The following is a 22,723-nucleotide window of genomic DNA, read 5'->3' on the forward strand; positions in this document are numbered from 1 at the left end:
TGTGTAGTCAGTGAATCAACCACAAGAAACAACAACAAGAGGCCAAAAATGTCCTCATGAATCCCTTGTTAGGAATATGTCATATAAATTTATTGTCATGTGACGTGGAAGTACACAAGGTCCCTTGGTTTTTACTGTGTACAGAGCCGTACACAAACAACTATCTGACAACAGGAACAGCATGAGGCAAACTTTGGACAACAGGAGCACCACTGACCAGCATTTCTGAAACATTTGGTGTAATCATGCAATATATAAAACTTTGCTATTTACATTTGTATACATTTAAACTGCTCTTTGTATTCGTAATATAAAACATGTAAACATTTAGAGATCTTTTGGTCTCTTTATATGTGGATTGTTTTCTTCTTTTGGTCCCCTTCATGAGAGTGTTTACAGGATATTTGCTCTACACTTGATGGACATTAGGGATGGGCGTATCGATATTAATGCATCAGTTCTCACAAGCTGCTGATTTGTTATCAAGACCTTTAAAAGATATTGATAATAACGTCTTATAAATATAACACTTGGGAGGCTGCATCACTTCTAAATATTTTCAGTTCTTTTGCATAATGTTTGTGGCAATAAAATGCCCTGACATTTGTATTTAATTAAGTGGCCTGTGTCACATGACTGTCAACCTACATGAGTGTGCTTTACCAGTAAGACTTGCATTATAATGCCTTTCTTTGTCATTTGTGATGTGACAACATCAAATTTTTACACAGTCACAGAAAGTTAAAGTGTGTTTCCTCCAATAATTCAGTTAGAAAAAGCTGCTTTCCAGCATAACAGCTGTTTATGGTAATAATATATACTAACAATAAGGTCTCTAACTATAGTGATCTTTTCTATAATATTTTCAGACACTTACAAGAACAATCTGAGCTGGTTAGTGGCAAAAACAAACAGAAGCAAACAAGCATCACCTGCCCAGCATTCTCCACAGTGCGCTGGGGTGAAGGGGCTGATGGCCCATCACTTGCGCTACATGCTTTCTATCACTCTTCTCTACTTCCATCACAGTTAGTTTTGTGGTTTGTGGTGATTTGAAGTTTCCAGCCTGCCATGTTGTTGTATTACTCTGACAATGACACAGCTAAAAAAAATAAAGGCTAAAACTTGATTACCAACCACCTGTTTCACCCTCTCTCATCAGTTAACCACCAGAACATGTTGTCATAAGGATTTTTTTTAACTACTACTAGGAGTTTGAAGCTGGTAATGAAACGGTCTCAATTTAATGCTGATGCCTTTATATGACCTACATAAGCAAACAAGACCAGCCACAAAAAAAGTCACAGTGAGTTGTATGTTAGTCAGTTAGAAGAAAAAAAAAAAGGAGATTTTTACTGAGATCATTTTTGACGTTATATTTTGTGATTAAGGTGGAGGAAATACTACTGCTTTTGTTCAAATGGGTCTCCAAAATCAACACAATATGAATGGTCCTTGTAGCTCCTTTAAATAAAATGTGTCAGCTAATATAAAAATATATTTATGATTCCCCGATGCATTTTTGTGAGCTTTTTATCCTCTTATTGTAACGCACTCTGACTGACAAAGGAAAAAATTAGTTGTGAGAGATGGCAGAAAGGTAGCGTGGTGTGGTGCAACTGTTCACCTGTAGATAAAAGTACAGCAAGATGCACTATTTGTGACAAAAAAAGTGCCACACAGCAGCAACACGAGTAACCTGTTCAAACATTTAAAAAGTCACCCTGAAAATAAGGTTATAAATACGCTGAACAAATACGTTATTTTTATTATCATATTTGTTACAGTCTCTGTAAAAGAGAGACACTTATTGGCCTTAACATTTTTTATTTAATCATACTCCTATTTGCTTTAGTAATATTTTTTTTTAATGGCCGGTATCTGTCATGTGATTTTCCAATTTTTTTAAAATAAAAATTGGTCATTATTTTGGAAAATTACATACCATTTAAAAAATATATAAGCAATTATATTGGTTAAGTTGTGACAAAAAGTATCGGCATTATATTGAATTAAAAATACTGGTGTCGCCCATCCCTAATGAACATTTAAAGGACTGCAGGAGTTTGAGTTTAGAGAGTTAAGAAGCCATCTTCTTAAAGGGGAAAAATATAATGGCTCTGATCTTACATGCAGGAAAAATCACAGGATGATATCAAAGCTGAGACTTTTAGAACAGCCATCATTCCAACACCGCTCATCCTTTGTGATGGTAACAGAGTAAAAGGAAATATACTCTCATATGCGACCTTGAAAGGGGAGTCATGACTAATGGATAAAGGATTACAGTAGTTATACAGGCTCTCCTTTTTCCGACAGGGATAGCTGGTGGATTTTAATGGTGGGAAGGTTTCCGACAGGAGGCGGCTGGGTGCAGTTTGACTCCTGTGGGGGAGTCCCGCCGCTGAGGAAGCAGCAGCAGGTTTGGTGGAAGCTTTTACTGCAGAGTTTGGCCACTTTGGCCCTGCTCATCTCGGCCGGTCCAGATCCGCCTGTGGGGGCTCCAGCAAAGACCTTCCACTCCCTGCTGTCCCTGGAGGACGGAGTTCTGGACAGGGCCATAGAGGAGGAGGGGCTAAGCCGACAGGGAGCCCCCCTGCTGTCCAGGCCCAAACTGAGAGGCTGGCTGTGACCCTGAGTTTGACTATGAACGGCATTCAGATGATGGTGGTGTGGTCTGGGGGTCGGTCTAAGACAGTGAACTCCAAGTAAACTCTGGAAAGCTTTTTTAAATTCCTGGTTGGAGCATGGGTAGATGATGGGATTGATGCAGCTGTTGAAGTAGCCGAGCCAGAAGGTGATCTTGAAGACTGTGTCTGAGGGTCTGTATGCAGGGAACATGGAGCCTGTAGGGACAGCAGACAAACAGGGGTGATTAACATTACAGCAGAACAAACAACAAAATCCAAACAGATTTCTTGTCAGATATATTACAAATTTAATCTGGAGCCATGTTAGCAGGTCTACTGGGGCAAACTGTGCTGTGTTCATTTGCATTTCCATTGCCAATTTTAACATGCCAAGCTGTGCCAAGTGACACACGAGATGGACTTTTCTCTGGAGTGGGGCAAAAGTGAGCCCGACCCGCCTCCAAGCAGATTGCAGTAACATTGTGTCCGCTGCCGCCAACCACTGCAGACCCCCTTTTTCACCCTCAAACAAGCTTGTGTTGCAAGACTCAACTTGTGTGTTCAGGAGAGCAGAGGGAGAGAAGTTGTTCAAAGTGTGTTCAGCTCTCAGTACTTTGGTAGCTTTTAACTGAACCTCTGTGGTCTGAAGTTTAGTTTCTGTCCTGCATCACCATTTGTACTTTCTGCTGTCCTGTTAAGTTATTGCTGATGAAAATCAAACATTTCCTAATTTTGCTGCTTCAAAATAAAAGAAGGGCTGCACAGTTAATCAGAATTGTAATAAAATCACAATATGGCCAAGTACAATTCTTGCAGAACAAGGACCAAATTGCAATTTTTTGAAAAAGGAATGTATGAGCAGCATGAAAGCAGCATCACGAGGTACTGTAGTGCTGCATTGATGCCCTGGCCTTAAAAACCTTGTTCTCCAAATGACAGATGACCTTGTTTGGGATATATCTCAAAAAATACCATATCTTCACAATTTAATTGTTTCTCTCTTTTTTTTAGGGAAAACTGTAATGTAAAATTGATAATTTCTGCTAATTGTATCGCACATCACAAATGCAATTTCAGCCCAAATAATCTCAATATCATTTTTTTTTTTTACCAAATCATGCATCTCTAGAGTCAAGTCAGGCAGCACACGAGTATGTAAAAGGGGAATATGAGGCTTTGGGCAGTGCTGCAATTGTAGCTGAAAGGTAACATCATCCTTCTTTCAACATGCTGATGTGTTGCAGGTAAGATTTTCCAACTTATTTTAGCCCATTAGCATGCTAGCACTTGCTAAGTTTCTAAACACACAAGTGCAGGAGCCTGTACTATGAAGCAAGGTCAGCATATGCAGGATATCTTTTCGTTACCTGGCTTCACTAAGCCAAACAATGCTAAATGATCACACAACGGTGATATCAACTCTGTAGTCAAGTCAACCCAATCTAGCTAAGAGCATGTTCCCATAAAAGGTCACATATGACCAGTCACAAACATGAACAGTTCTACTGGCAGCAGAAAGGCATATTTTATAAAAGAGGAGCAAACTATAAAATTAGACAAATAAGAAGACGCTAAACACGTAATCCAGGCTAAAAGTAACACAGCTGCTAAATGCAGGAAGGACAGCTGGCAAAAAAACCCGGTCTGTGTGAAAGTTAATAGGCTTATAATGTCACTGTCCCATCATTATGACCCAAGTGGATCTGACTATAATTACATCTGTGTTTTCCATTACATTAATGTGTTGCTTAGTTCACTCTTATGGGGTGTATAATGATGATGATGAGTTTTAGCTTCATCTTCCATTTGCAGCCCCAATGATGGACTGGAACAAATTTAAAAAGTACAACAGGCGCAAGATTTTAAAGGGATAGTTCACCCAAAAATGACAATTCAGTCATTATCTACTCACCTTCATTGAAGATCGGGTTTAGTTTTTCAGTCCACAAAACACTGCTGGAGTTTCACAATTTTCACATAAAATGCCTCTATACTGTTTGTCTGATGTAATCCAAGTCTCCTAAAGCCCCAACATGCCAAGTTGATTTGAAAGACGTCATTTACATCATGTTTTTAGCCTAAATTTTCACTGTAGAGCTTTAGCTTGGAGCCACATGCATTTGCGTGTGCGTGTGCACCATCTGAACTGGGGGTGTGTGGGGTGATGGTGTGCACACACAAGTGAACGGCGTGTTGGGGCTTTAGGAGAATTGGAGTACGCAGGACGAGCAATATGGAGGCATCTATGTTTTCTTGTTGTTTTTTTCCCCATTTAAAAACTGGATACCATTCATAAATTGAGAGATTCTGCAATGTTGTTTTCCTGTGAAAATTCAACAGTGTTTTGTGGACTGAAAAACTTTCGAATAGCATGGGTGGGTAGATGCCCTTGCCCCCCTGATGGTATGTTCATACAATTACAATAATACAATAATACAAAAAATTTATATTTAACAAATGTTTGTCTAGGATAGGGTATAGTAGGGTACAGTAATTAGGCTGCTCTTTGTAAAAAAAAAAATGCTTCTTTCTTTTAAAACGGGAAGGGGGAGAGGACAATGAAAAACAGGAGTCTCCTTGGAAACTTGATATGAACAAAGTATGAACTTCTATGATAGGTTTAAAATGTAAACCTGCTTGAAGCTAAAGAGGCATAAAATTGATTTTGAAAATCACCCATTTTAAAGCCCATGGACTACCACTTATTTACAGACTTTGCCAGCTGTAACAAGTATTATACCAGTGTGTTTATTGTGCAACAAATGCATTGCTGTGTTGAAATAATACAACATAGTATGAGGCACTACAAGTCAAATCATAGTTCGTTTTCTCCCAGTTTTCCTGAGAGCTTGAAGGAACATATCTACCAACATTATACTGTCAGAGTTATTTGCAGCCATTACTTGACAAAGTGTTGTGTGTGTGGCCCACAAACCCCCAGCCATTTTTTCTATTTGGCCCACTTTCTACTGAAATTGAGTAACCCTGCTCCAGGATCCAGGTTGGGTTTATTTGAAAATAACACATGATCTACACCTACTGAGAATAATTCCTCTCATTTACATCCACTTTAGACAGTATAATTTTAATTGTTTTATCCACTTACCACTAAAAAAAAAAGCTCCCTACTTGCCATCAAGGTTAAGTATTTTATTAAAACTGCTGTCATAAATAGTGCTGCTTTTGATTAGAGGAAGCATTCACGACAGAGAGCGTGAGTGGGATCCTTAATGAAGTCGCAGAGAAAATGGCTTAACAGCCACATTACATGCACGCCTGTTCGTCATTCTAGATGTAAGTGACTCTCCAGTGGCTGCCGGTGAAACATTAAAATAATTAAATGGCTGACTTCTTCTGTGGCTGCAGTCTATCTATCTGTCTATCTATCTATCTATCTATCTATCTATCTATCTATCTATCTATCTATCTATCTTCAGAGGTAGAGGGGGAGAAGCTGCCTTGTGAAAATGCTTTATTGGACGAGCTGTTACAGACGGTTAAACGTGGGCTTTTGAAAAATGAGATCGTGATATAGAGATGGATAGAAAGAAGAGGTGTAGAGAGTTTGAGAGCAAATTATTTTGTGCCAGGCTCTGCAGCTCATACATTTTATCCCCAGCTGTGCCAAAATAACAATTCTGTTATTGCCGGTACACTTGATAGATTCATTGTTTGAATTAAAAAAGAAGGGTGTTGCAGCTGTTTGATAAATGTGTTGTTGTCCAAAATCAATGAATCATCACTGCCTGTTATCTTGGGAAAACTGTGCAACTCCAGTTGTTGTGAATTTCAATTACAGCACAATGTGTTTTGGTTGTAAAAATTCTGCAACATCTCAGTTTATGAAACCGCTCAAAAACTGTTGCATGACCTGCAAAATGCTACGCGCTGAGTCTGACGAGAAGACTGAATACCAGAGGAATCTGCAAGCTCATGTTTTATTGGCTCTGGCAGATACGTCTGGCCCCCCACCTGTACCCCCACCACAGTGGTCCCTGCTAGGTTGCCGATTGGCTGCTAAACTTTTGGTGTGGACACAACGGTTAACTTAAAGCCGGCTAAGAAGGATTCTCGCATGATCTGCCACAGTTCAAAATGATGTTGATGAGGTTGGTGACCAAAAACAGTTGTGTGCCGTAAAAAAACAAAATAATCATCTGATGGGTGCTAAAAAGCTTAGCAGAGCTGAAGACAATTGCAGTTGCAGTAATTATTAACTGTAGGTTCATCACTACAAGCAACCCATTTCATATTACACACAGTCACTTGGCCAATTATTCATATAAAACGTTGGTTAGTAGTTTTGTAGAGAAGCTTAAAGGTCCAGTGTGTAAGATTTAGGGAGATCTACTGGCAGAATATGAGGTGGATGGAAAATAATATTCATATGTATGTTTTCATTAGTGTATAATCACTGGAAAATAAGAAATGTGTTTTCGTTACCTTAGAATGAGCATTTATGTCCACAGAGTGTGAGGGTCCTCTTCCATGGAGGCCACCATGTTGCCCATGTAGCCCAGAATGGCTACTGGCTCTAGAGAGGATCTTTCATGTGTTTTGGAGGGTCAGGTGTGTAATATTCAGTTGGTCGCAATGAACAACCTCACCACTAGATATCACTAAATCACACACACTGTTCCTTTAACCAAACTGATGGATGAAAATCTTATATCTGTTGACTTGTCAGCTGTGATGTGTAGGGGTAGACCAGGCTGTGTCTGTATGCTATATCACTGTTGGTATGGTTACAGACACAACAGAGGACATTTCTGACCATACTTTGCCACAGGCTGTTTTAAAACTTTTAATCATTAAACATTGCTCTTTAGCCCACTATAAAGTTAGTTATTATTAATTTATTTAGTTTTTGGGACTTCTATGGTTTTCTTAGATAACAATTATAGAAAGATAATGGGAAAAGAGGGAGAAAGATAAAACAAAGGTCCCCAGCTGGACTTGAATTGGGGACACTGCAGGTCATGGTTGACATCTTAAAATCTTAAGCTACAAAGGAGTGGCCTTTAAATTAGCACTAGCTTGCTTTACACTGCCTCATAGACCCTGAGAAGGACTTCTGAAATGTCAAGGACAGAGGATGAGCAGAACATGGAAACAACTCATCTCTTTAAAATTTCTGACATGATAAACCCAACCCAACAATCACGAGCTGTCCAGTTCTTCATGTCACAACCAGACCACTGCTTGGTAATTCACTGATAAATCTGCCATTGTCGACAGACTGAGCGGTATGCAGCCAGACGCCAGCATTAGTACTGTAAGGGAGCGTAGGTAAGCTGAGGCTTTTCCTCATTTCCCAGTCAGGAACGGCCTTCAGCCAAATGGTAACTGCTATATTTACAAGCATGAGAGCATGGAATAAATAAAAAACCCTGAGAAAGATTTGTGTGGGCTTTGCCACATCTCATATTTCCTTCTCACATTCCCTCCATATTAACACCAGCACATATAGTGCATGCTCCATCGGCAAGCTGTGTGATTTCCCTTCAAGCTTGTCTTCATAAAGCTGGGCATTCTTGAAGGGAACGTAATATAAGGTCTGACACCGATATGATGGTTTTATCTATCATTCCTGGACCGGCTTTGAGATGAAGTGAGTCACAGGCACCAGGGAGGAAAGAAGGAGCAGAGAAAAGGCTTTACAGTTCATTGAAGGATGTGTATTTGAAATATATGATGGTCTGAAATTCTGTGCTTTTGTTTACAGACAGGGGAGCACTGGAGGTTGTCGGAGATCTGAAAGATTTATAGAGACTATTTTTAGAGTGTCTACCTGGCACAGTCAAAGCATTTACTACGTAGCTCAAGAGGCCATAAGGCTCGTCTGAATGCTACTAACTTCAATGAGCTCCCACTGCAGAGCAATTCAATTAACATGATCAAGCTATTACATTCGCCAGCACTTAAAAACCTTGCAATCGATTAAAGGATTTGTAAAACAAATTAATGCAAAAGTTAAATGGCTTTCTGAAAGTGGTCTGACTCATATGTGTAAATGCAGATGATCAACTATAGACCCCTTTTCAGTTAAGATGTATTTGTGGGTGGAGCTTAGGTGGAGAAAAACAGAAAAATTCAGGAAATCTGTTAGCTTACACTAGCAAGAAAGTTTTTTTTTTAATGGATAAAAAGTTTTTTGAATACTTACAGTCACTCATTCTCCAGGACTGCAAGTGTTACTTGAAGAAGTTCACATTGAACAATGGGAGCAGACTGACTGATCCATTAACGCTCACTCAGAGCATGCAAGCTTTCTACAGTTGCCATAGGGTTGGTCAACTGGACAAATATATTAATGGTTGCCTGAGTACTTTGCTGGTTGTTTTTCAGTCGCAATTTATGTCTTTTTACTTTGCGATTTTAATGGTCTGCAGAGTGACAGGTGCTGCACTGACCTCAAGTGGGAGGGAAACAGTCTGTTTTCACCGCTAACATGGTGAATTAAGGATTTATTTTGACCAAACCAGAGTTGGTGATTGTTATTAATAGTGGAACAGTAGGCCAAGATGATTTTGATGAATTTGATTTAGTTTCTGTCTGATGTGTAATTTGTATGATGTGTGTTTTAAGGAGTTGATTAAGAAAATTAGGTGAGAATAATTCCTTTCTTTAATTTATTTTAGTTCATATTTTTTATTTTGTCGGCTCACACACATCTCCCAACTTTCATCTTATAACATTTAACCACAGTGACATAAAATGAATGACATAAAGGCAAAATAGCCAGTGGTGAATACCAAATTGTGGACAATACGTCATCGAAGGCCATGTCGGAGAAATCTGGTGTGATCAGAGACTGTGGCATTGGGTACCTCACCAAAACATTGCTCCCTTTTGTGGAATTTCTTAAGCCAGTCCAGTTCAATGCCATAACCTGGATGACTGAGAATCTCAACAGACATGAGGATCCTATTGATATTAATGCAATTTGACTTGTTTTTAGATTACAATTTTGAGAAGTTTGTATGCATCATGTAAAGTTAAACAATAAACATGTCTAATAATTATTTTGTGACCTTGCCTGAACCCGAGCGTTCATAATACCTTAATTATGAATTCAGTTTGATCAGTCAGCCATCATACTGCTTCAGTCTTTCCCCGTCCAAGTGGATCAATGAGCCAAAAGTCACCACAAAACTGCTTATACTTAATTACCATGTATAGTTAAATGTTGTCTTTAAATAACAAAACCCTTTAGGCAATAGATGACTGTTGTTGCAGTCTGATGCTGCAGTACTATAACATTATGACTGAGCTGAGCAGCCTCCCACTCAAGCTAATGTTAGCTCTCCATCAGTAGTAACTGTCACCAGCACCATTTAGCTATTTACCTCACTAACGGTGAATATTCATGTATCTTATATGCCTACAATCTCACTGTGAAAGTGTGAAGCTAATTCATATTTATTGTCAACAAAAATGAACTGACACTGCTGCCAAAATAAAGAATTATCATTATCTGGAGGCTCAGACATTCCTACTGCTCTCCTTTTGGGATCCCTTCCCTTGCGATGGACAGTTTTTTTGTATTACAACCTGCTACACAGCAGCTTTTTCCTATTTCGCTCATAATCTGAAACTGTGATCTTTCCTCCAAAAGGGGTGTGGCCTTGGCAGCTGTGGCTTTACGACGTATTGCTGGTCCGATGTATAACTGCTTGCTGGGCACATCGTTCCTGAGGAAACATTGACAGCTGCAGGAGCTGGCCAATTGACAGAACACAAATGAGTGACAAGTGAGTGACTGTGTATATGTGTTTAATCATGGTTGGGTCAGGATTATCATTATACTGATGGGCTTTGTGGGTAATGTATCAGTTCTACCACTGAGCTTTGCAGGTGTGCATTTGCAAAAGTGGACCGTTCAGGACTTTGCTGAGTACCATCAATCTTCTTATGCCTTGCGGAGTGCTTATTGGTTACATGCATAGATCTATAACATGATAGGGCATTGCCACCCAGCCTTCCTGACAAATTTTCCAGTGGCCATTTGTGGTAGTGCAGAGAAAAATCCCCACCAGCCCAAAATCATTTCCCCCATGAGCTACCATTACAAAAGATCTGTAAAAATCTGTAAAACTGTTGCAAAACAAAGATTGTGTTTCCTGTAACACAAGCAGCTAGGGAGGGACTTGTCACAGGCATCGGTTGGCGCAAAGTATCCACAGCGGTGTGCATTATGCTCCCCTCCCGCCCAGAATGTCTATCATGTAACACTAGGAGGGAGAGTGGTCCTGTTAGCTGACTCTTCCTGGACTGAGAGCTTCAATGAACACGGCCAGACCAAAACAGCCTCTGAGACCAGCAGAGGCCAGTTTGATAACAGGGAGTAGGCTACAGTACCATGGTGGTCTTTTTCTGGGTTTGACTTCCTGCACCCTGGGGCTAACTGGGGTAAAGTAAGTTATCTAACCACTGATGGCTGTTAGCTCATTAATTGCTAAATGCGAACTACCATTTGCCCGGCTAGCCCTAGGGTGCTGGGAGCCAAATGCAGACAGAACACCACCTCAGTATTAAATTCCCTGTCTGTCTTGGTGGTTGTTGCCCACTAATAGCAGGTAACAGTTAGCAGTTAGCTACTTCAGCAACAAGTAAGCTAAAGCAAGTTGAAGCTGAGCAGCAATGAAGACATCAGGGGGAAAAAACTATTTTCTCCATAAAATATGATTTCAGTTCATTTCTGTTTTATGTTTTTGCTTGATTTATGTTGCTCACTTTATGTTTGCTTTCTGAATCTGTGGTTCCTTGTTTGCTCACTTTTGTGGATTACATGTCTTCTGTATTTGCTTATGTATAATGCTTATTGAGGTGAGATCCCATCTATAAGCCTGTAGTTTGTTTGTTTTTTTAATCTCACCAATTTGCTCCTTTTCTTTCTCTTGCTGGTGTAAAATGTGCAAAATAAAAATAAATAAATGCAGAGAAGTTGTACTTCTGTACAGTGAAGCCCCAGACACACTCCAGTCCGCTCCAGTGAATGGATGTATTTGTCTTTATGCTCTACTGCGCCATAAGCCAGGAACTGTTTCATGGGACTTTTAGTAATACGCAGGAGTGCAGGATGAGTCATAAACCATTTCCAATCATTTCACAGGAAAATATAAACTCTAAAATACCATTAAAAATACCCAGGAATATCTGCCAAGTGACTTTGATGGGATATTGACAAATATATTACATACAGATCAATATAAATATGATAAAAACACATTCACTGACTTCATGAGAACTTTATCTTTAAAAGAAATTAATATAGGCTGACTAGAGTTCAAATGAAATTAAAATCATATTATTTACATCATATTGAGTTGCTATCTGATCCGATCTTGTTGCTTTGCTCAAATTCATGCAACAGAGGTCTTCAACATCATCTGACTCACAAAATTAAGAAACATGTATAATGAACATGACAGTAAATACTCACCAATAGGTAGCACCAGGAAGAAGGGCAGCCAGCACAACACGAAGCAACCAACCACAATGCCCAAGGTCTTGGCGGCCTTCTTCTCTCGTGAGAACTTGAGCAGTCGCAGGGCAAAATGTGTGCGGCTGCGGAGGGCCTCGTCCTCTGATACAGTCGTGTTGCCTCTGTGTATCCTGAGTATCACACGCTCTGAATCTGACTTCTCTGTCTTGTGGCCCTCCTTTAGGCCTTGGCTCTCTCTATGAGCCACCACATAGACTCGGCAGTACATGGCCAGTATGATGGCCAGGGGGAGGTAGAAAGAACCCACAGCTGAGAAAATGGCGTAGCCCGGCTCCTCTGTGATCTTGCAGATGGACTCATCCTCAGGAGCCGGCTCTTTCCAGCCAAACAAAGGACCAATAGAAATGATGATGGAAAGCACCCACAGGAACATCACTGCCAGCAATGCCCTGCGTTTTGTCATTATGGTTGGGTAACGGAGAGGGTAACTGACTCCAATGTAGCGGTCGACAGAGATCACACAGAGGCTCATGATGGAGGCGGTGCAGCAGAGCACATCCACAGCTGCCCAAACATTACAAAAGGCCCGTCCAAACATCCAACGATCCACAATCTCCAAAATGGCAGAGAAAGGCAGGACAGTGGAGCTCAGCAGCAAATCTGCCACCGCCAGATTAACTATAAAATAATGTGTGACTGTCCGCAGGTGTCGATGACAAACTACTGAGAGGATTACCAGGATGTTTCCCACAATTCCAAATGTGATGAAGACTCCAAGCACCAGGCCCAAAACCACGGCCTTGACGACATTGAGCTCTGGAACTAAAGCCTGGCTGCAGTTGGAGCAGTTCTGTGTTGGAGGAGATGGGGTCATATTGTCCAGCAGCACAGGAACCATCTGTTCCAATACGATGCTGATGCTCGCCACTGTCCTGTGGAGCAGCAAAGGTGGACTGAAACGCACACCTATTTAAGTTCACTACAGGAGAAAAGGGACATCAGGGCATTCTCATAAAAGCCATTAGAGTAATGATCACATTAAGTCTGTCTTGTCAAAACATAATTTGAATGATGATGCCTGGAGTAAATGAGCCATTACGTTGGCATAGCATCAAGAAAAATAAAGCAGGATGCATGCAGAAAGTATAATTTATGCAGACGAAACCTACTGCGCTGAAGTCAGGTAATCCATCTTGAAAATGTTGCAGTGTTAAAACTGACTGTTATGCAGCTAGTACAAAAACACTGTTAGAAATGCATTATAGATGCCATACAGAGACGGGTGTAGATGTTGAGAAAAAAAAACCTGTGCATGTTCTCTGAACCAAAAATGACAGTTTGAGGAAACAATTTTTGGGGTGAAGAGGTTAAGTGAGCAGTAGTCCAGGCTCCTTCTGTAGAAGACCAGGGCAGGTCCAGCTTCAACATAACAACAGGATTCAGCACCTTTGAAAAGAAAGGTAGAAGAATCTGCTTTGAGTGAACTGATGCATCCATCGCACACCTGCAGTAAAGCACATGAATCCTTGTTTTATGTGTTGCTTCATTTTTGCTGATCCATCCAAAGCGACAAACTAGAAACATAAAGGGCTCTTCCCTTATCCCCATTAGAGAACCCTTTTTATCATCGTTTTGGTTCCTGGTACAAGCTTTTATAAAGGTATCACTTGTGACTAAGACTGCAAATTGTAAGCACTTTCCTTAATCAATCATGGGTAACATTAACAATCACTTAAAAAATTAATTGTTATTTTAAAAAAACAAAAAATTTACTTATACCCTACAATACTAAATGTGTGTGGGTTTTTTTTTTTTTGCTCCTCAATCAAAGCTTTATTTCCACAGGAACTTTTTGCATTCTATGTCAGCATTACAAAGCCTACGAATAGAAAGGCCATGTTAAACAAATGTACATATTATATTATACATATATACAGTATATATATATACTATATTGAAGATTGATTAATCATTGTCATTCTGGAAGGTTCTACCTAAAACCCTCTCTGGGGGTTCTATCCAGAATCTTTTCAGGATATTACCAAGAACTGACTCAGGGGGTTCTACTGTGAACCCTTTTATACTCCAAGGGTTTTATCTAGAACCCATCCAGGGATTTTTACTGAGAACTGATGTTTATTTTTGTACAGAGAACCCTTGACAAAACTCTTTCTTCTAAAAATGTTTTTTAACGGTACTCTTAGTCTTATAAAGACCCCTTGTTGAACCATTTCTTCAAAAAATGGTTCAGAGTGGAACCTCAGCCCATCAAGCAGAACCCTTCTGGAACCCTTATGTCTAAGAGTGCTGACTTTGGGAGCGAGACGACATCTGAGCCACAGTAGCTGCCAGATCAATTTGACCATCTCAGGCGTATTGACTAAACACACTGTGAGGTGGTCGAGCAATAAAGGCGCTGATATCAGGACTGATCAGTCGCCTGTTTCACTGAATCGTCAGGGAAAACACCATGCCGTTAAAACTCCAGATGGCATCAAGTCCAGAATAGCTGGAGAGTTGACAGCCTCAGTCACAAGACCTAATGTGTATTTTATTGCCGTTTTGTGGTGCTAATATGATCTTCAACTGACCTACACAAACCTGATCTCACTCCTAATCCCTCATCCAAACAAATCAATATCACACTGTGGCCTTTATATATAGGTAGAGGTCAAAACAATACACAGTGTTACAGTTTGACATTAGTTGATGTCTGTGCATTCAGGTGTAGCTGTATTGAGCTTTTACTAATAAAGGAATAGTGTGACTTTAAAATAAAGCTACATCAGTAGTGGAAGAAGTGCTCAGTTCTACTCAGTGTAAAAATACCCTATAGATGCCATGTATTTTTATACTATATATAAAAACAGACCAGTATATAAATAAAAGTCCTGCATTCAAACTCCTACTTAAGGAAAAATCCAAAAGTATTATCATCAATATGTGCCTTACTTAAAAAACCAAAAGTAAAAGTGCTCATAATGCAGAATGAGCCATATCAAAGTAATATATTACTGGATTATAAGTGCATTAATGTGTTAATCACTTTAATCTTGCAGCTGGTAAGGGTAGAGTTTATTTTAATTACTTCATTATGCTGGTTAGCTTAATCTATAATAATATAATCATAATTCATCAGTTGATTTGTATTTTGCATTACTGAAAACTAACTAATGATGTCAAATAAATTTAGTGGAGTAAAAAATGCAATATACTTAGTTACAGTCCACCCCTGAGCTACATTCAGCAGGCAATTAGCTTAGCATAAAAACTGGAAACAGGGGGAAAGAGCTGTCTCTGTCAATAAAATCCCCCAAAGCCACTACTTCAGCCAAGAACATTTTGGTTTTTGTACAAATTAAACAGATGATATAACACATGTTAATAATACAGCTTTAAAAGGTGCTGGTTACTAGATTTACCTTTGGACAGTGCCACACAAGCCTTTATGCTTTCAGTCTTTATTAAACCATGCTATGCTAAGCTAATCATGTGCTAGCAATTAGCTCCCTGGTTTGGTTTCATATTAAACAAACAAAAAATAGTTTGTTAAAGAGTGAGCTTCAGATTTTGGCAGATGTTGTTACTTTTCGACGAGCAAGGGTAGCTGTTTGCCTCTACTTCTAATCTTTATGCTAAGCTAAGCTAATTGTCTGCTGAATCTTAGCACCATAATTAATGCACATTTTGTAACATATTAATCAAATTTGTTAATTAGTGAGCTTTTGGTGGTGTTTGTAGGAAGATTTTGTTACTCTTAGACAGAGCAGGGCTAGCGGTATTCTTCTCCTTACAGTCTTTACATTAAGTTAAGCTAATTGTTGGCTAGCTCTTGCTGCATAGCTCATGCATAGTTTTGGAACATATTAATTAAATGTGTTTATGAGTGAGCTTTAGTGGTATTAACAGGTAGATATGATTACCTCTGGACAGAATAAGGTTAGCTGTTTCCTCTATTTTCAGTCTTTATGCTAAGCTAAGCTAATTTTCTGCTGCTACCTGCTGTTATCCATGGTTAGTGTTGTCTCCCTTGTTCCTGCATGTACATTGTTGTTTTTCATGCTTTGTTCTTTATAATACCTACATCTCATTACACAAAAAGCAAATATATACATATATATATATATATATAATTTTTTTATTGTCAATATTAGGCTCTTTCTATTGCCTAACAATCATTCCCTCAGTTCTCTCTGTGACATTATTGTACAGTGCTCCTCCAGCAATGCTTGATTTTTGGCCTGAATATCTTCCTTTGACTTTGATGCATCGAATTAATTTCATTTTCAATGTTCTCTGTCCTTTGAATTCAAAACAATGTCTTGGTACCACGCAAACTCCTCCTCTTTGACAGATGCGAGATTAATCTTGTCTGTGCAGATTACTGACATTTGTAATGTGGATGTTCCTTAACTAAACGTAGATTAGAGGGGACTAGTAAAAGTAGTGCGGCCATGTTGACGATTTTAGGATTTTGTTAAGCTGCTTTATTTGAGACTAAATTAAAAGTTCAACTGAGTTGCCCTCTTTTCTACTAAGTGTGGTTTCTTATCTATCTATCTATCTATCTATCTATCTATCTATCTATCTATCTATCTATCTATCTATCTATCTGTCTATCTGTGGGGGTTGAACATGATTAACACACGTCAGACTGTGGAAAGACAATGCAGTCCCCTCCAGTCTTTAGCCCCCTCCTCTCCTTTGTTGCACCTCGTGACACTATTAACCACTGGCTGACCTTTTCGTCCGTGCCTCACAAACCCCTGCTCCATGCTGATGTACAGCTGTTTAACACATTAGATAGACTCTTATGTCTCTCTCATGTTGGCTCCTGTGCTGGCCGGGTGCAGCAAAAAGCCTGCATTCCTTAAGCAGCCATCATAACACAGCACCTGAGAGCTTCTGCCACCCACTCAAGGATGGAAAGGAAGGAGGAGCAGGTGGGGGGACTGGTGCCTCTGAGGTAATTATGAAAGTGAGAGTTACATGTTTATCCACAGGAGGATTGCAGGAGCTCATTACAGCATCATCAGTTTGCACTGTAGGAGAGATTAAGTTACCTCCGCCTAAAACATTAAGTGTTGCGTTAAATGCTGCATTAAAATGTTAAACAAACTGTGTTTCAATGAAGTGGAGAAAATAAGCTTGATGGATTTAATGTAAGTTTAGTCATATTGACGGGAATCAGTCATGATTTGCATATCTCTGTTTATTCTTTCAGTATTAAAGGAGGTGGTTCAGGTCAGTTCTACAGCATATATGCGGCAGATTAAGAATGCATAACATTGCATTTTTGCAGATATCCGATATGCCACAATTTTCCAAATCATGTTGGCCAATTGCAGATGCCAATAAGTGCACATATTTTTTCCACCTAATTGCAGAGAACATTAAGTCTGTCCTGTAGTGAAGACAGAAAATATAATGTTTTTTGCAAACACTGGGAAAAATAAGTAAACTACTGCTGACAGTTTTTTTTTCTTTTGGCTAGTGTCTGTTTGGCTTTGTTCTTCACAAAAAAACATCATAATGAGTAGCGTTGAAGGAATGTGATTTGGCAAATATTCACTTTTGGAATTTTTAAAAATTAAAATGCCAACAGGCAGTGGACAGGTGGTTTACAGAACTTTGTAAACTGTGTCATCCCACGACAGCATGAACACACCCACAGTCTCAACTGAAAACACTACCTGTTTACTATTAGCTGATTATTAATTTTAGGGACCTAAATATAAAGGGAAATATAAATTTACACAGCAAAGGCATTAAAAATTAAACCCTTAAATGTCTAAAATGAGGCTTTCTGGGGAGTTCATATCTCTTTCAGGTGAGCGAAGTTCCCTGTAGCTCCTCCATATTTTGAGCCTTGTCTACATCTTATTAAACGTCTGCTATAGGGATGTACGATATCAGCATGTCATCAGTATAAGTTGATAATGACTCAAGGAAAATGAAATATCCTATCAGCCCAAAATACATCTTTCTGCCGAATGACAGACTGATGAGATCCTTCAATGTACGTGAGTGTTTGTGGTGTGGAGGTTTATTTGAGGTGTTTGGATTGCAAATTTCCCTCAACACTATAATTTTAAATTCCCATCATCCCAATTATTATGACAGTTTTGTAAAGGACAAAGAGAAACAGCCACCAGAAGGGAAAAAAACTGTCATCAATAGTTTTCTTATTTTGCCCAGTGAATGTGTAGATTTTGAAAAGTGTTGTATTTTAAGTTTTCATCTGCCAGTGGACCATCACAATAAGAGTGGGTACACTCTAAAAAGTAATTCAGTGGACCATTCACTGCAGCTTATTTAAATGTTAAAGGTAAATATAATTATAATAAATAAGTGAATTATTGATTGTGTTGGATTAACCATTTAAGTTGCAGACATTATTTTGATGAGTTGTGTTAACATAATAATGTTGGCAATTACATGAACTTAATATGGTGTGTAACTTAAACTCCAATTATAAAGCAAGTAGTAATTACAATACTTTTAATGGTTGAGGAAAGGATAACTCCCGTAACTCAGTGTAGTTTGTTGGTTGAACTTAAAATTCATTCAAAATTGTCATATTTTAAAAAGATCAATGCATACTGTTGCTTTTAAATTTTTGCTGAGGCATTGCGGGTCCAAAAATGAGTACAGCAGGCCAAATAGTGAGTTGGAGGCCTAGACTGTACATAAAAAAGGTTGTAATCCTGTTAAAGATATGATCTATGGTTAAAAAGAGATGAAGAATGAAGAATGGAAATTTCACAGGGGGAAACACCGCAGCTGTAGCATTCATGTCAAGTGAAGCAAGTATTTCAGCTTTAATGTGTTTCCTTGATCTCTGATGACACATCTGGGTCATTTTATGATTTATTACAGTTAATATATTACAGAGTTCTTCTTCAATTGCATTACAGTATAGACTTAATGTTCTCTGCAATTAGGTGAAAAAACATGTGCATATAGTATCAGTATCAGCAGCAGCAGTCATCCAAAATTTGTTGGAAAATATCAGCATATTGGATATAACTTGTGATTAAAACTATTACTATTGAGTTTAATTATAACCGACAAGCTCATATAACAGCAGACATCTGGTAAAAGACCTGTTGAGATTTCATTCGGGATGTGCATGGATCCAGGTGCAGTAAAGTAATGCATGCTGGGAAGGCTCTTTTCACAGTATTGATCTGTTTAATATTCATATAGAGTAAGGCACATCTACAGTGGGTGTTCCATGTGTGCTGATGGTTGACCCTAAATAATGAAGTAGCTGGAGGTTAGATGCCTTGCTCGAGGGCATGTAGCAGCTATTTGCCTTTTTTCTCTCAGAATAAAATATTGCAGATTCTTCCTGTTACAAGCATGTTTTCTCCACCACAGAATCAAACATAAGCTGTGCATTCCTGGCTGTTTTCCAGGCAGACACACAACGATGAGTTGAAGAGGCTGATGTGCAGCAGCTGCTGAGTGTTGGAGGGAGAGGAATCCACAATAATGTGGATGAGGACAGCTCCAGACCTGCAGCCTATCTCTGTGTCTCCTGCTCTTTTACAGTAATTGGTCGGGAGTAAACATCCATTCTGGCTCAGATGTAATCTCGACCTCTTCGCTGGTGTGCTGGGGAATTCCCAGCTCTATAAGACGAGGCCAGTGTGTAGGACTTTAGGTGACAGAAAGTGACACCTGCCTTATGACAATGACAGAGACGAGGACACTTATGATGGTCAGCAGCCAGTGGAGACCACGTAGTTCATTTCTCTGCTCTTAAACTGCATTGTCATGATTAAAAGTGATTTCATTCCATACAATAGCCCCTTTAAGATTTAAAGGGACAGTTCACCCCAAAATCAAAGCCCTTATAATGATGAGCAGCATATTATCCATTTAATAATTTGCCCCATGGTAACCTACTTCCAGCTGGTTGCTTGAGGTTAGGGGTGGGTGCATGTTAAATAAAACAGAACAAGTCAAAAAGGAAATAAAAGACCTAACAAGACAAAAACAACAAGATGTAACAAGATGAAACAGACAGACAGGGAGACTTGACGATGGAGCAATGGTGAGGTTCAGTTAGCTTTGCACATAAACAGCCGGTAAAAATATCCTTCAGAGGGAGACTTTTTATTTTCATACTTTTAATAAATTTCAGAGCCTGCACTTTTTTTTTTTTTTTTTTTTTTTTTTTTTACTATTTCTGCAATAAAGAAGTCAGATCAATAATTTCTACTTTTACCAGAGACTTTCTTACACTGTATCTGTACTTCTACTTGAGCACAGAATGTTTGTACTTTTTCAACCTTTGATTTACTCAATGGAAAACATAGTCTGCTTAAAGGTTATGGCAAACTGCCCAAAATGACCCAACTAGATGTAACAGCAAAATGTTAATTCCATTACAGGAGAAACTTGATGTTCTCTGCAATCAGATGGAATGTGTGTATATGTATATGAGTTGCAGAATTTTGGAGATATCAGTCATATATTGCTTTCTCTCCAGTATAATAGAACTAAATGGCACTCAGTTTGTGGTGCTAAAAGCACCAAAAAATACATTTAAAAATCTTAAAACCGATGTCTCTTTCCAAAAACCCATGATAATCCACAAACCTTGCTGTGGGCAGTTTGATGCAGGAGCTACTTTCTTTCTAGTACTTCAGGTAGATTCTACTGCAGAGAGAAAATAGTCACATGAAACTGCTCATAAGGTTTATGGATTGTCTTGAGTAACTGGTTCATATATTTTTGGTGCTTTGAGCACTACAAGCCGAGTGCCATATAGTTCTATTATACTGGAGAGAAGGCAGAGATCTCTTCAGCTGATATCCCCAAAAATCTGCAACTCATGCAAAATCTATAATAAATCAACAGCACCACAGTTAAAATATGCATTTTTGATTTTGATTTAAATGTAAGCGATTGGAGAAAGATTTAAAAACAACAGGAGAACATCCTGTAATTCAACTATTTATAAATAAGTTCCACCCCCAGCCATATTATTTTGGACAGGGAGCCCCCGCAGATTGGGAAGACAATTAAATATATTCAGACAGAGCCCGTTAGACGCAATAAATCATAATTACTTTAAAAAATAATAGCCTAAAATGAGCTTAAAATATAAGTCAAATCATTTTTAGTTATTTCTGCACAATTTATGATTACATTTTGAGAAATACTTCCTGTTTTTTCATCAAAAGTCCGCTCATGTGGTCAGAAACAGAGAGTCCAGCATGTGCAGCAAATGAATAAACGCGCCAGTAGAACACAGAGAAAAAATAAACTATCCAGTCAAAATACTACAATTAAATGCTTGAAATCTAATTTTCTGGCACTCACCGAACTTTGAGTAGAATCCTCACATCTTGACGGCTTTCTGAAGTCTCATTTGGAGCCGGTTGTGATTGATGACTCGCACCAGGAGAGGCGGTGAAGCCAAGTGCGCTCAAACGCGGAGCCCTCACAGCTGCTGTGAATCCGCCCGTCCGTCCTTCAGGTGCTCCAAGTCTCTTCAGATGATGATGAACACCAAATGACTCACTGTTTTCTCCTCGATCCACTTCCCCCCCTCTCCCCGTATATCCCCACGACCAGCCACCACCACCACCCTCCACCCAACCATCCTCATCCTCCTCATCCTCACATCACCCCCCTCCAGCATCCTTCCCTCCCTGTGCGTCATCGCAGCCGGTCACCGTCTGCCCAGGATGACTTTTCATTCAGAAATGTTTCATTAACGAGCGTCACTCACCTCCACAACTGTCAGACTGCAACACGACTCAAAGTTTTATTATTTTAGCGTCTATATCAGTTTAATGCTTTAAGCCCAGAAATGACTGTAAAACACAGGGCAACAATAAATCACTCTCTAAACTAAACCGTACTTACAAATAAAAGAGTTAAACGGAGACTGGTTTATTTTACAGCTCACATATCCTAGATTGATACTATAATAAAGCCTGATGAATATGTGTGATCTTTCTCATTTAAAAAATAATGGCCATTACATCAGCTGGAATTACTCTTGCTTTAAAAACATCACTCAAATAAAATGGACCTGTCATGTGCTGAATTGATGAAGTGGAGCTACGCTTTTCTTTATACTGTATGTTGTTGAATACGTATGATCTGATGATATGATAGAACATGTTCTCTGCTGTGTTTCCCAGTATTTTATCAGCAGAAAGAAAAAATAATAGTAGTTGATGGTGACCGTTGTTTCCTGCACTGTGCAATCTAATATGATGTTGCAAATTGTTATCTTAGCCAGTCTATAGCCTGTATATATCTATATACCAGTCAAAAGTTTAGACACAATTTCTTATCCAAGTAAATGGGAAAATGTGTCCAAAATTTTGACTGGCACTTATATCTATACACCATGTCTATATATCATGCATCCTGCAGTAAACATTAAATTTCTCCAGCCTAAATGGAGGAACATGGAGCAGTCCAGTTGGCAATCAACACTATTTAAGCAGGTCTGCAGAAGCTGGAATTCCTTTTGCTGAATAGCCAGCCATCTGCAGCAGAAACCCCCCAGGAACTGATCAGAAAACTGAATTAATTCGATGAAAATTAAATAACTTAAGTTCATGAAAATATAGCAAAACTGAAAAAGGAAGTTAAAGGAGAAATCTGTGATATA

At 39.0% G+C, this 22,723-nt stretch overlaps 1 protein-coding gene across 1 annotated transcript; it reads right to left on the reverse strand.

Moving 5' to 3' along the window:
• Window positions 1-1,996: 1,996 nt before the first annotated feature.
• On the reverse strand, window positions 1,997-21,616 carry adra1aa (adrenoceptor alpha 1Aa). Its single transcript, XM_084729590.1, has 3 exons — window positions 21,415-21,616; window positions 12,076-13,524; window positions 1,997-2,846 (listed from the first exon to the last, which is right to left on the reverse strand). Exons 2-3 carry the CDS (start codon window positions 12,974-12,976, stop codon window positions 2,293-2,295), a joined length of 1,455 nt encoding a protein of 484 aa, XP_084585716.1. The 5' UTR covers window positions 12,977-13,524; window positions 21,415-21,616; the 3' UTR covers window positions 1,997-2,292.
• Between the last annotated feature and the right edge of the window lie 1,107 nt (window positions 21,617-22,723).

The sequence above is a fragment of the Lutjanus erythropterus genome, chromosome 10, assembly GCF_056507025.1.
Source record: "Lutjanus erythropterus isolate fLutEry1 chromosome 10, fLutEry1.hap2, whole genome shotgun sequence".
Taxonomy (NCBI): Eukaryota; Metazoa; Chordata; class Actinopteri; order Lutjaniformes; family Lutjanidae; genus Lutjanus; species Lutjanus erythropterus.

Coding starts and splice junctions, on each gene's coding strand:
- adra1aa (XM_084729590.1), bottom strand. CDS start 12,976: ATGGTTCCTGTGCTGCTGGACAATATGACCCCATCTCCTCCAACACAG. Junction 2,847..12,075: donor CTTCCTGGTGCTACCTATTG/GTGAGTATTTAC, acceptor CTGTCCCTACAG/GCTCCATGTTCCCTGCATAC.